Below are 12,823 nucleotides of genomic sequence, written 5' to 3'. Positions count from 1 at the left end.
TCTTGTTGGAGTGTTTATTTTACATATGAACAGAATTCTTGATTTCATTCTGTTCTCATTATGGAAGTTCCACCACTGATACCTCACTGTCATCAACCACTCTGTCATCTTCATTCCTCTCTGTCGCTGTTTCCCCTTCATTTTCTTTCTCTTATATCCCATGTTTTTGTTAAAGCTGCCACCATCTTCCTAGAAATCTTAGAAGCCTTCACTCATCCTTGTCAGTTGCCATTTCTTATTGATCTGTTTCTGCTATGTTTCCTAAAAGCTTCCTTTTTCTTCCCTCCCCTCACTGGACATTCAGATGTTCTTGTACAGATTCTTGTACAGACACTTGGTTGAAAATATTTATCTAGCAGAGTCACAAGAATTTGAGATAATGTATAAAGCACATAGCTTGGGACAGAATTAGTACTTGATAGATAGAGGTCTTGTTATTCATATGTGTCCTCATTGGTCCTCTTTCTGGTCCCTTCTCATACACACAGTCCATCAGTCACCATGTTATCAAATTCAGTGGCCATCACTTAGCCCACCTCTTATTTGACTTATCATTTGGTCAGTGGATTGTTTCCTCTGTCTGAAATACTCTCCCCCTCCCTGATTCCAAGGACATCACTTTCTTGGTTCTATGTGTTGATTTGCTGGTTTCTTCTCATCTTCTGATTTCTAAATTGTGGCTGGGCTCAGTCTTTGGTCTTAATCTCTTATCTTTTTACACTGGTTTCTCAGTATGATATCCCATGTTTATTTAGATTTTTATATATGCCTACTTAAAATCTCCCATAAGAGGTCTAATAGCCATCTTAGTTTAAACTTGACATGTCCAGATTGAACACTTGTCTCCTCTCTACCAGGTTCCTCACCACTTCCTCTAACTCTGACACAGCCTGCTCTTCCCACAATATTCTCTCAATATTCTTTTATGCTAGATGCTCAGAAAGAAGACTTGTGCTGTGCTTGATTCTTCTTCCTCTCTTATCCCACTTCAGTCCATCAGCCAATCATATATGTTCTATCTTAAAATATATTCAGAATCTGACTCCGTTTTACTGTCTCCATCACTCTCTCCCTTGGCCAAACCGCCATAATCATGCAATCTCCTTCAACTCCTTGCTTTTATCCTTACCTCTTAAGACTGTTCTTTCTCCAGTTCAGTACATTCCAGTGGCTTCTCATTCTGAATAACAGCCAAACTCTTCCCTGTGGCCCACATGTGGCCTTCTCTAGTCAAGTTCCTTCCAAATTCCAGTAACCACCCTCTCCCCTCTTACCTTCTACTGCTTATCTGCTGGTACTAGCCCATTTTATTGCACAATCTTTTATGATGCTCCTACACCTTTGTAAATAGTTCCTTTGAAAATAAATTCTCTTCAAATTATCTTACCTTGGGTATGCCATCAGTTTCCTATTGGAACCCTAACTGATAAAGGTCAAAGAGGCAGATCTTAAAGCCTTTGGACCACAGGGAGGAGTGTTACAGGGTCACAGTGTTATTTAAAAGTACTAGTGAGCATTTCTTGCAGAATGAAAGAAATGGGTACAGGCTGACCTGGATTATCTACCTAGAAAGAAGTGCAGAGTTCTTATCTGAGTAATGTGTTGGCCTTTGTTTCCCTTAGCTGTTCAGGGCAACAATGAAGTGTCCATGTGGGACATGGAGACTGGAGACAGAAGATTCACTCTCTGGGCCAGCAGTGCACCACCGCTTTCTGAGTTACAGGTTTGACTCCAGTTTTTATTATTAAGGCCAATATAATTTCCTACATCCCAAGTACCTTCAGATATTTTACCAAATATGATGTCTGTTGGGCTTTTGGGTTATGTTTTAAATAAGTATTAGGTGACTATTGCTGCGTGGGTGCTTTCCATTTCCTTAGTCTGACTAGTGTCTGCTGCATTGGGTGTTTTGGTTGCTAGCTCTGTAAGGTTTGTGTTATCTCTTGAGAACCCCAGTAAAACTCTGGGTTAAATAGGAAAGCCCAGATTGATGTTTAGATCATTAAAAATGGAACATGACCCTCTTACACACACTTTTGTTTTTACTTGTCATGTTGCCAAGAGAGGTAGGAAAGATTTTCCCCCCCCTCTTATTGGGGTTCTTTTCATCCAAAATAGAAAACATTAGGAAACTGAATACTTTGCCTCTTTTATTCAGAATGATACAAAGCAAATGCATTTTAAAGTCCCAAAGAAAGAAATATATAAGATATACATAATCACTCACTCATTTTTATAAAGCTACTGACAGTCGACTTACCGAGAAATGGCACCATCATTTATGGAATACACGGTGCCTTTTAATGATGGACATTTCTTTCTTTAAGCCTTCTCCTCACAGTGTCCATGGTATCTACTGTAGTCCTGCAGATGGAAATCCCATCCTGCTGACAGCTGGCTCCGACATGAAAATAAGGTATAGTATCTGATAAAGAATCCTTTATGCAACAGCTAAAAGGATAATAAATGTGCATGGATACTAGTTATCATTAGTGTGTTATTTATTACTCATATTAGCAGTATTATGGTTAGAGTCATCCACATCTTGCAAGGACAGCTGTTAATACTTAATTTGTAACTAATTTTATGCGGTTCTAGAAAGATCTCTTTTCCTAATGCAAAGGAAAATAAACTCTGCATTGGTAAATGTAAGCCATTGATCATTCGTGTTGCCCCTTCTCTGTCAGAGATTATCGGTTTGTTTCCTCTTCCTAGGTTTTGGGACTTGGCTTACCCAGAGAGGTCCTATGTTGTTGCAGGAAGTACTAGTTCTCCATCTGTGTCCTACTACAGGAAAATAATTGAAGGCACTGAAGTCGTCCAGGTACCAGCAGTCTTTCTTTCCTTCAACTTTTATAGGTATAAAAATGGCTTTCACCAAGAGTGGCAGTATTTCTTCAAGTTAACTTTTATTAAGGTATAATAAACATAGTGAAAGTGCACATATAAATATTACCACTTGAAGTAAGCACTTTGTACCTTGCTCAGTCCTTAAAGGTACTTCCTTATAAAGTTGTCTTATTTTCCCTAAGATCATCCAGCTAGTAAGCAGCAAAACTGAGATTCAACCTTAGCTGTTGGAACTCTAAAGCTTATGTTCTTGAGTTAGACAAAAACTTCAAATGCGATAACAACATACGTGAAAGTGCCTGGGCCTGAGTAAGTGCCCAATAAATGAAAGTGTACTTCCTTCATGACAAATGATGAGCTTTAGAAATACTAAACATCTGCTATGTACTTACTTCCATATTCTGGTCATTTTATACCTCTTAATGCTTTCCCTTTTGATTTTGTCAAAAGATAATATGTACAGATTAGCTTGTTTATAAGTTTTCCGTAGTCGTTAGTGACTCCTTATGGAATCTTTGACAGGAAACCTAGAATGTCATGTCGGATTCTTTTTTTACAGCTTTTGCTCAGTGTATTTTGAAAACATGGCTACTTCACAAGAGGCATTAGCTTCAACATCATATCCCAAAAGCAGGAATACTCACAAGCGGTAGAATGTGGCACAGGTTTTTAACTTCTGGCTTTCTCCATGACTTTTTTCCATGAAATAGGAAATTCAGAATAAGCAGAAGGTAGGACCAAGTGATGACACCCCACGGAGGGGCCCAGAGTCTCTGCCTGTGGGACATCATGACATCATCACAGATGTTGCCACGTTCCAGACAACACAGGGCTTCATTGTAACTGCTTCTAGAGATGGGATTGTTAAGGTATGGAAATGAAAACCTAGTAATTTGTATAAATATATTGTAACTGAAGAGAAAAGGTTTATTTAGAGAAAAGTGAGAATGGATTCCTTTGCTTAATTTTCAAAATCATGTCTCTCTATTAATGTTTCATGATAAAATAAATCCCACCCAAGGTGGTTGAACAAGTTGTGCTTGACTAGGACAGTCGTGCATACCTCTGCGAGAATCAGCCAGACAGTTCCTGGGGCTTTTGATTGTATATGCCACAGAGGTGAGGAATTTAAAATGCTGAGACTTACATGATCTCAGATTACTTTGTATTGAAAAAAGATGGTTGTAAGCTATTATAATGTAAACACATTTTTGCTATTAAAAACGTTATTCAAAGGAGCCAATAAACTGTATTCAAGCATTCAAGGGTTTTCAGTTGTTTTTGTTGGTACTTTTACCAGGAAATCTTAGCAGAAGAATAAACTCTAGCAGCATTTGTTCTGAAGAAATGGACTTGGTATCACAAAGTCTCAGTGACAGAACTAGGCCTTCCACTCAGATCTCTGGACTGTCAGTATTACACTCTTCCTGTGTGTTTTGTAGTCTGCCTTAGTTATTTAATACTGTGTGTCAGCTCTAGAAAAGTGTGTGTCTTTCTTAGCCATCGCTGCTGTTTTTGTAGGCTCTACTATAAATTCTAAAACTTGGCCCAACAGCTTGCTTTTATCCAGTATAGATTATTTATGAAATGCATGAAAAAGAAAGAAAAATAAAAGGATTAAACTGTTAACATGCCAAAAAATTTGTTTCTAAAAGACTAAACTTGGCCTTTCCCACTAAAATATACCCTTCAAGGTTGTTGATTGTTGTTCATACACAAACCTGATTCTCTCCACAGTTGTCATCCACTTGCAGAAGGGTTTATGGTGTTCAAAATATTTAGGTTTGGAATTAGATTATCTATTCAACTTTTTAGTTTTACAGACTCATGGAAATAAATCTGGGGAAAATACTACTTTAAGAAATGCTCCAAAAATTTAAATTGCTATAATTATGTAATATAACTGTGTACATGGCATTTTTCAATGAATAACTGGGTTCATGATTCAATACACTTTAGACAGGTAAACAACAAAATTATCAGAAAATTCTGTCATTCAGAAAGGTCAGGCATGGAGAGGGGTCCAGGGTGGTGGCCTAGGAAAACCCCAACTCACCTACATATAAAGCAGTTCCTCTTGAAGAACATCTGAGGGCCAACTGAACAGCTTCTTCACAACAAATGAGAGGGGCCACAGAGAGAAGGTAGGAAAGACAGAGACATGGGAACCCTACCCCAACGGGGTGATTTCAGGGAGGGGTAAGACTGAGGGGCCTGCATGAGCAACTTGCCTGCTGAGACACAGTGATAAAAACAAGTGATTTAAAGGACACCAAGACTATATATGAAAAAAATCCATTTACTTACCCCAAGGTGCCTGCTGAACAGGTTGGGAACTTTCTGGAATTGGAGGTACCGGTGAATGCCTTTGTTTACGTTCCCCCTCCACCTAGATAGTGTGGGAGGGAGCTAGATCCAAGCATTTGACCTAGCCTGTAACGCCTCCACAGCTACCCTGGTCCACTCGGCCAGTACCTGCTGCAGCTCTGGCCAGTCTCGTTCCCCACCCGCCAGCCTTGTACCCCTGACTGCCTCAGCAAATGCCTGTTCCTTGGTCATAAATAAACAGAGACTAAAAAAGCAAGATAAATGAAACTAAGAGCTGGTTCCTTGAAAAGATAAACAAAATTAACCTTTACCAGACTTATCAAAAAACCCCAAAACCCAGAGAGGGCCCAAATAAGATATGAAAGAGAAGTTACAACTGATGCCACAGAAATACAAAGGATCATAAAAGAAAACTATGCCAAAAAGTTGCACACCTTAGAAGAAATGGATCAATTTCTAGAAAAATATAGCCTTCCGAGACTGAACAAGCAAAAAAAAAAAAATCTGAACAGACTATTAGTAATGACATTGAATCAGTAATCAAAAACACCCAACAAACAAAAATTCAGGATGAAATGGATTCACAGGTCAATTCTACCAAATATTTAAAGAAAAAAATTAATACCTATACTTTTCAAACTATTCCAAAAAATTCAAGAGGAAGGAATACTTCCAAACTCTTTCAATGAAGCCAGTATTACCCGGATACCAAAACCAGACAAAGATATTACAAAACAAAAAACAAAAAACAAAAAACCAAAAAAAAATAAAAAGAAAATTACAGGTCAATAGATGCAAAAATTCTCAACAAATATTAGCAAACTGAATTCAATACATTAAAAGGATCATACACCATGATTAAGTGGGATTTATTCCAGGGATGCCAGAATGGTTATACCTTCTAAGTCAGTAAACATGATACACATCATGTAACAAAACCAAGAATACAAATGATGAAAATCATTTGGTCATCTCAACAGATAAGGAAATGCACTTGACAAATTCAGCATCCACTTATGATAAAAATTCTTGAAGTGGCTATAGAGGGAACTTACCTGTACATAAAGTTGCAAGATACAAAATTCATATTCAGAAATCTGTTGTGTTTCTGTACACTAATAACAAGCTATCAGAAAGAGATTAAGAAAATAATCCCATTTACAGTCCCATCAAAAAGAATAAAATGCCTAGGAATACATTTAACCAAGGAATTAAAAGACCTGTACTCTGAAAAACTATTAAGACACTGATGAAAGAAATCAAACACAATGCAAATAAATGGAAGGATATACCATGCTCTTGGGTTGGAAGGATTAATATTGCAAAAATGTCCATACTACCCAAAGCAGTATACAGATTCAGTGCAATCCCAATCAAAAGACCAATGACATTTTTCACAGAGTATAACAATCCTAAAATTTATATGAAACTGAAAGACCCTGAATTGCCAAAGCAAAATGAAAAAGAGAAATGTTGGAGGCATCATGTTCCCCTGATTTCAAACTATACTACAAGCTATAGTAATAAAAATAGGATGATACCGACACAGAAACAGACACATAGATCAATGGAAAGGAATAGAGAACTCAGAAATGAGCCCATACATTAACGGTCAATTAATCTACGACAACAGAGGCAAGAATATACAATAGGGAAATGACAGTCTCTTCAATAAATGGTGTTGGGAAAACTATATACATACATGCAAAAAAAAAAAAAAAAGTGGACCACTTTCTTATACCATATACAAAAATGAACTCAAAATGGATTAAAGGCTTAAAGCAAGATCTGAAACCATAGAAGTAGAAGAAAACAGGCAGTAAAAACTCTTTGACATCGGTCTTAGCAACATTTATTTGGATATGTCTCCCTGGGCCAGGGTGACAAGAGCAAGAATAAACAAATGGGGCTACATCAGACTGAAAAGCTTTTACATTCTGTCACATTGCCTTTGTTTCTTTGAAAGTCTGGTAAGACCATATTTACAGTTTCTAGCTACTAAATCAGATGTAGAGTCTGCAGAGTTTGGGGGGAAGTTTTTTGAGACCTAAACTGTTACGCTGAGAATGGGTTTCAAGACTGGAGCCATTGGATAACCCAGGAAATGCTGAGGAAAAAAATGGAGTGGGCTGATGGAAATAGAATTCTTTTCTCACCTTACCTTCCTATCATCCATTCTTCGCCCACTTATACTCTCCCCACTTTTAAAAAGAGGTCATTTGGTTGAGTTACTAAGTATTACAATCCGATGCTATGTTGAGTTGCATCTCTTTCTATCACCACAATTTTTTCTTTAACACCTTTGACTCAGAACTCAGTGCAGAGATAATAGGAGGCATGTACTTTACAGTCAATTAATTTACATTTTTAAACCAAGAAACATCACTGCTTATTTGTGTGATTCTTGGTTTAACTGGGTTTTATTGAACTTAGACTTATCTTTTGCAGTGTTTCCCATTTAGGAGAAAGGTAAATCATGGAAAATGTTAACATTAGGGATTTATTTTTTTTTAAAGGAATTTAATATTTGCAGTATGTTTCAGATCCTTCACCTATTCATGCTTAAAAAGATGGTCCAAAGTGCTAAAATAATCTCAGTCACCAAGGGAATAATTGTTTGATGCACCTATCAATGCAGAAAAAAGATACACTTCAAAAATATTTAAAAACAAAAGTATTTTAAGCAATAAACAGAAGAAAGGAGTTTTTGCTTAATCCAAAGTTAACCAGAAAAGTTCCTTTTATTAAAATAACTCGTAAGTATTGCTCATCGATTTCCTGTACTTGGAACATATTTTTTTCCTGACCCTCTAAGACCATTTAGGATAGGAAGAAACCTGACATCTCTGGTTTTTGCTTATTACCTGAGTATGAATATGACATTTAGACTCCTTGCTCCCTGAAGACATTGGGAGCTCTCTGTGGAGTTGCCTGAGTAAGGATGGCAGAAGCGGTTTAAAAGGGCAGAAAGCCCTTTTCCGGGTTTTATGAACAGAGGTATAGAAAAGAAAATCAGACCCTACCTGCTGGCGTTAGGTGTCAGTTACCACCTGCCCCACACTTCCAAGCAGGGCCTCTCCCCCTTCCCGGAGAGTGATAATCTGCCCAGCAGGGCCATGGCTTTCAACTGTGGAGCCAGTTCTTACAATTTGAGGTAAGGGCCAAACATTGTGTCGAAGTTAAATAACGCCACCTTGGTGTTTAGCTGAAAATATCAGTCCCATGATAAGATTAATAATTATATGATCTGGCTGGGGTAAGGAGAGAGCAGTCAGAGAATGCTGGTTGAGGCCAGGCACTTTGAAGACTTTTCCTTCTTTAACTTACTCTGACCTCTTTTGCATGTCGTCAGCCCCATGCATATTTGAAGATTAAAACATTAACAACTTCCTTATCTTTTCCAAACTCAGTGTGCATTAAGGCTCTTTTTAGATTCTGCCAGTCCTCTTTGGTGCTGTTCAATATTGACTAAGTAGCTACCTGATGGGTAAAAGTAACTCAGAGCTTCACCCATGACAAGTTGTGTCTTCATTGTCTTTGTCTAAAGAATACAGGGTGTCCCCCCAAAATGTAAACACACTTTAACAGCTGAAAGCTCAATTGATATTTCTTCCTTTCAGATTTAACCCATTGGAATTAATAATTATTCAAAGTATGTATACATTTTTTTGGGATACCCTTTGTATGGATGAGTAAAATAAAAATAAATGACAATAATGGGAAAGAAAGAATAAAAGTCCATAAAAATGGTCAGGTAGGAGGCGCTATATAATGAAGAGGGAACTTTCAGGTCAAAAGCAATAATTTATATTCTGGGGGCATTAATGAGTTTCTCAGTGAGTTAGGGAGGATTTGGAACTGGGGGTGGCAGGGAAAAACTACCCTTTGCTTCTCACCTGTCCAAGCCAATAACCGCAGAAGGTGGGAGGAAACCTTCCAGCACAACCCCTCCAGCCCGTCAGAGGACTACTCAGTCCACCCAGACACAGTAATGTGTTCAAATGGACTTGTGGAAAGCCAAATTTTTGAAATTATGACATCCCAACAGCATCAATTTCTAAGGTAAATGTTGGGGTCTTCCAGAACAACCTTTGGTTAAACAGGTGAGCATTAAACAGTACTAAATTCAGACAGACAGCTCGACTTGCAGAAAGTGGATTGACAGAGACCAATAATCGAAAGAATTAGCATTGGCCCACGCATACACATGTATACACTGTATAAAATCTACCTTCAAATTATAATCTCCATTAGACTTTTCAGAATACTTCGTCATTCTTCCATCTTTTAATGGTAACAGTCCTTGAATATATCAGTCAGCATGCTGGAATTATTGGGAGTGGCCAAATAAATGGACAAGATATATCTTAATACCAGTGAATGCAAGGCGTCAAGTTGCCTCATAGTCTCCAAGCCGTGGTTTGTCCAGCCCTCCCGAGAAGACCTCCAGATACAGGCAGATATCTGGATAAAAGTTACCCATAGTATTGGCAGTGAATTTAGTTACATAAGTCCAGAGTCTTACCATGCTTCCCAAGGTTAAATTCTTCGAGCGCTTTCTTTATCATGTCATTTGGGAACAGTTTTTATCACCTTTTTTCCATTTTTAAAGGTATGGGATGTGTTCCTGGTAAAATTTCGAATGGCATTATGTCTGCTGTTTCTTGCTACTCTTGAAACATATTTTTTATCTTGAAAGAATTTTGCCTTTTGTAATGCGTTGTGTTTAAGGGCAGCTCTGTGTGGTCCAGGAACAAAGCTATACAACAAAAAAAGAACATAGAAGATAAATGCCATTTCAATGTTAATAGGCTCTATATTAGTCTTTCTTCCTAAATTAATTGTTGCACCCATTTCTTGTTGCATCCTTCCTTCAGGGTAATTTTTATTAAGATTTCTGAACCAGGCAGATATATCAAAAGTTGATGAATAAGACATCAAAGTGTGCAAAAGTATTATTTCAACAGCAAAGTTTCTTCTTCATGGAACCTGTTCCATCCAAAACTTCACATGGGTGGCCGCTGTTTGTTCAGATTTGGGTTCAAATAGGGCCTCGTTAGAGTCTGCCCTATGTAGTTTTCCTAGTCCCACTCCCAGTCACTCAGCACAACATGCTCTTATTTTTTTCATAACACTTATTACTATCTGAATTTTTATTTACTTGTAAACTTCCTGGTGATCTGTTCTCTTCTCTTCCACCCTCCCAGGCAGAAATTAAGTTTCCCAAGATCATGTCTGATCACCATAGTAATGCCAGGAACCCAGAGGAGTGCTGAGCACGCTCAGTATTTGTCTAATGAAAGCATAAATGAATGCCATGCCCTTCCTTCCACCTATCCATCCGTCCGTCCACCCAAATGTTGCTATCTGTTCTGTGGAAGGCACTGTGTTAGGTACAGTGGGGGACTTAGAAACAGTGCCTTGTCTGTCAGGTGCATAAAGAGTTTGATTGGAAGTCATGAGTAACCCAACAGTAAAAGGAACTGGAGTAGGGCTCCGAAACACCTTGAGTGCCAGAGAACCCAAGGAATCACAGAAGCCAAGTGCTAACTAGAAGTTCCAGCCTGTCCAATAAAACTCTGTGCTGCAGGAAATGTCCTATAATCTTCACCGGCCAGTATGGCAGACACTATCTACATGTGGCTATTGAGCACTTGAAATGTTAATGTGACCAAGAAACTGAATTTTTAATTTCATTTAATTGAAAGCTAGTGGCTCCTGCATTGGACAACATAGGAAGATGGCTGTTTCCGGTGACATTTTTATTTTACAGAAAAGTGGTGGAAAGAGTTTTGGTTTCAAAAACATTTTTATATTCCATTTCCTCTACTTATTAGTTGAACAGTTCTGAGCAAATCATTTAACTAGAGTGACCCTTGTTTCTTCAGCCATAAAAGGGATTAAAAACCACCGAGGTGGTTGTGAGCAGCAACTGAAGTCCCCTAGACTAGATACCATGGTGCTCTCTTGGTTACAGGTGAGGAAACAGGTGCATGTGGGGGCTGAAGGTCAGTGACAGAGCTGAGACCAGAACCCAACTCTTCTGATGCTAAGAGTCCAGTGTTACTTCCATTGGACTAGGTTTTTATTCAGGACACTATGAAGAACCATCAGGATAACTGGAATAAGAAAGAAGAATGATAAATGCCATGCTTTCCGAGCACCTGGGTCTGGGTGCAGAACCACATGAAGGCAGATGGCCTGGGGCAGGCAGGACAGTTAAGGAACGAGGAACCTGGCCTGTAAGCTCTCAGAAACATTTCTCTAGTGAATGTGCGACAGCCTGGTGGGATAAGAAGAGGTTTATCAAGACCTACTAACCTTAGAAATAGCTGAACTGTGGTCAGGAGAAGGTTCAAGAGATCAATGGGGATAAAAAGGGGACATCTATAATATTCTCAACAATAAAGATAAAAAGATTAAAAAAAAAGGAAAGAAAAAAAAAGCCCAGATGTGGAGACCAGGAACACAGTGTCAATATTCACTATGATCTATTTCTTCATTTGGATTTTTCTGCTTTCACCAGCTAGAAATCTCCTCTCTCACAAGGACATCAGTATTTACAAAACGAGTAAGTGAAAGATACAGAATTTTAAAGCTAAATTCACTTCTCTCTCCCACACCACGTACCTTATTTCATCTATAATGATAGGTAGGGGTGAAGGAGCCGTCAAACCAACTAAGGTAACCATGCCATTCCTGTTCCACAGACCTAAAGGCTCCGTGCGTTATATAGCACATGTCTGGGCCTCTGAAGTGCAAGTCCCCAAGCGTGTCTCAGTGCCATCAGGAACGCGCTAAGGTGATCAGACTCCCAGTTACCAAGAATGGCAGTCACGGCTAAATTTCAGTGCAAATTCAGTTTCCTCACACCTTCCCACATTTTTGCTCTTCTCTGTGTATCATTAAATTCCCAACTGAATGTTATGAACTCAAATTCCCCCAAATCTTCCTTGTCCACATGCACCAAACATGGCTCCTCGGCTCATGGAGATCGCGTTCTTTTGAGTCTGTAACAGTTCTCATGGCCTGAGTGTCTCTCATCTATACTGGACTCTCCCCTCTCCCCCCCAGGTCCCCTCTTTTCATTGGATACTTTTTGTGGTAAGTTTTGTTGTCTTTCTCATATTCCTCCCTCTTTAAGAAAAAGTTAAGTTGGTAACTGCTGCTTTAGCATAGCATTGCTATCTTTCCCCCCTCAAATATTTATATTCTCAAAAGTGTCGAACCTGATAAATACTGTATCTCTGAATTCCCATTTTTTTCACTCTGTGGTTTATAGGAACATGTATTGGATAAGCATTTGATAAGAATAATTTGATTATCCTGTTTGGGAATCACACAGATTTTATCTAATTCTCCTGCTCTATAATGCTCGGATACTTCTTTACTGATGGGTAACTCCAACTCTAGGTAAAGAAACAGGGATGAAACACTCCATCCATTTTGCAACTTGTGCCCACCTCCAACAAAGCTTGTGGAAAGGTGTCAACTGGACAAAATGAGGTGGGGGGGCCTAACTGTAGATTTCAGTTCTCCGTGATCACAGATGGCGCCGTCCATGCAGCTAATCAGGACTCAGCCACGCTGCATTTACTAGTCGACTGGATTCATCAGAGTAGAAAATGCAGACAAGATTGCTTCT

The 12,823-nt window shown here is 38.7% G+C and overlaps 2 protein-coding genes across 2 annotated transcripts in view; one reads left to right on the top strand and one right to left on the bottom strand.

The window, feature by feature from the left end:
* Positions 1-4,115, top strand: part of PIK3R4 (phosphoinositide-3-kinase regulatory subunit 4) — a 47,679-nt gene extending 43,564 nt beyond the window's left edge. The window contains exons 17-20 of the mRNA XM_016224381.2: positions 1,623-1,723; positions 2,328-2,416; positions 2,716-2,824; positions 3,561-4,115. Coding sequence (XP_016079867.2) covers positions 1,623-1,723; positions 2,328-2,416; positions 2,716-2,824; positions 3,561-3,731 — 470 coding nt within the window. The 3' untranslated portion in view covers positions 3,732-4,115. The remainder of the gene's footprint in view (positions 1-1,622; positions 1,724-2,327; positions 2,417-2,715; positions 2,825-3,560) is intronic.
* A 2,362-nt stretch (positions 4,116-6,477) lies between these two features.
* Positions 6,478-12,823, bottom strand: part of COL6A6 (collagen type VI alpha 6 chain) — a 130,779-nt gene continuing 124,433 nt past the window's right edge. Inside the window, exon 37 of the mRNA XM_087824933.1 lies at positions 6,478-9,937. Within this exon, the coding sequence (XP_087681059.1) occupies positions 9,748-9,937 (190 nt within the window). The 3' untranslated portion in view covers positions 6,478-9,747. The remainder of the gene's footprint in view (positions 9,938-12,823) is intronic.

This window comes from Miniopterus natalensis, chromosome 15 (genome assembly GCF_054644295.1).
Source record: "Miniopterus natalensis isolate mMinNat1 chromosome 15, mMinNat1.hap1, whole genome shotgun sequence".
In the NCBI taxonomy this organism is placed as follows: domain Eukaryota; kingdom Metazoa; phylum Chordata; class Mammalia; order Chiroptera; family Miniopteridae; genus Miniopterus; species Miniopterus natalensis.
The sequence above is the reverse complement of the archived record's forward strand: the minus strand, read 5'-3'. Positions and strand labels throughout refer to the sequence as shown.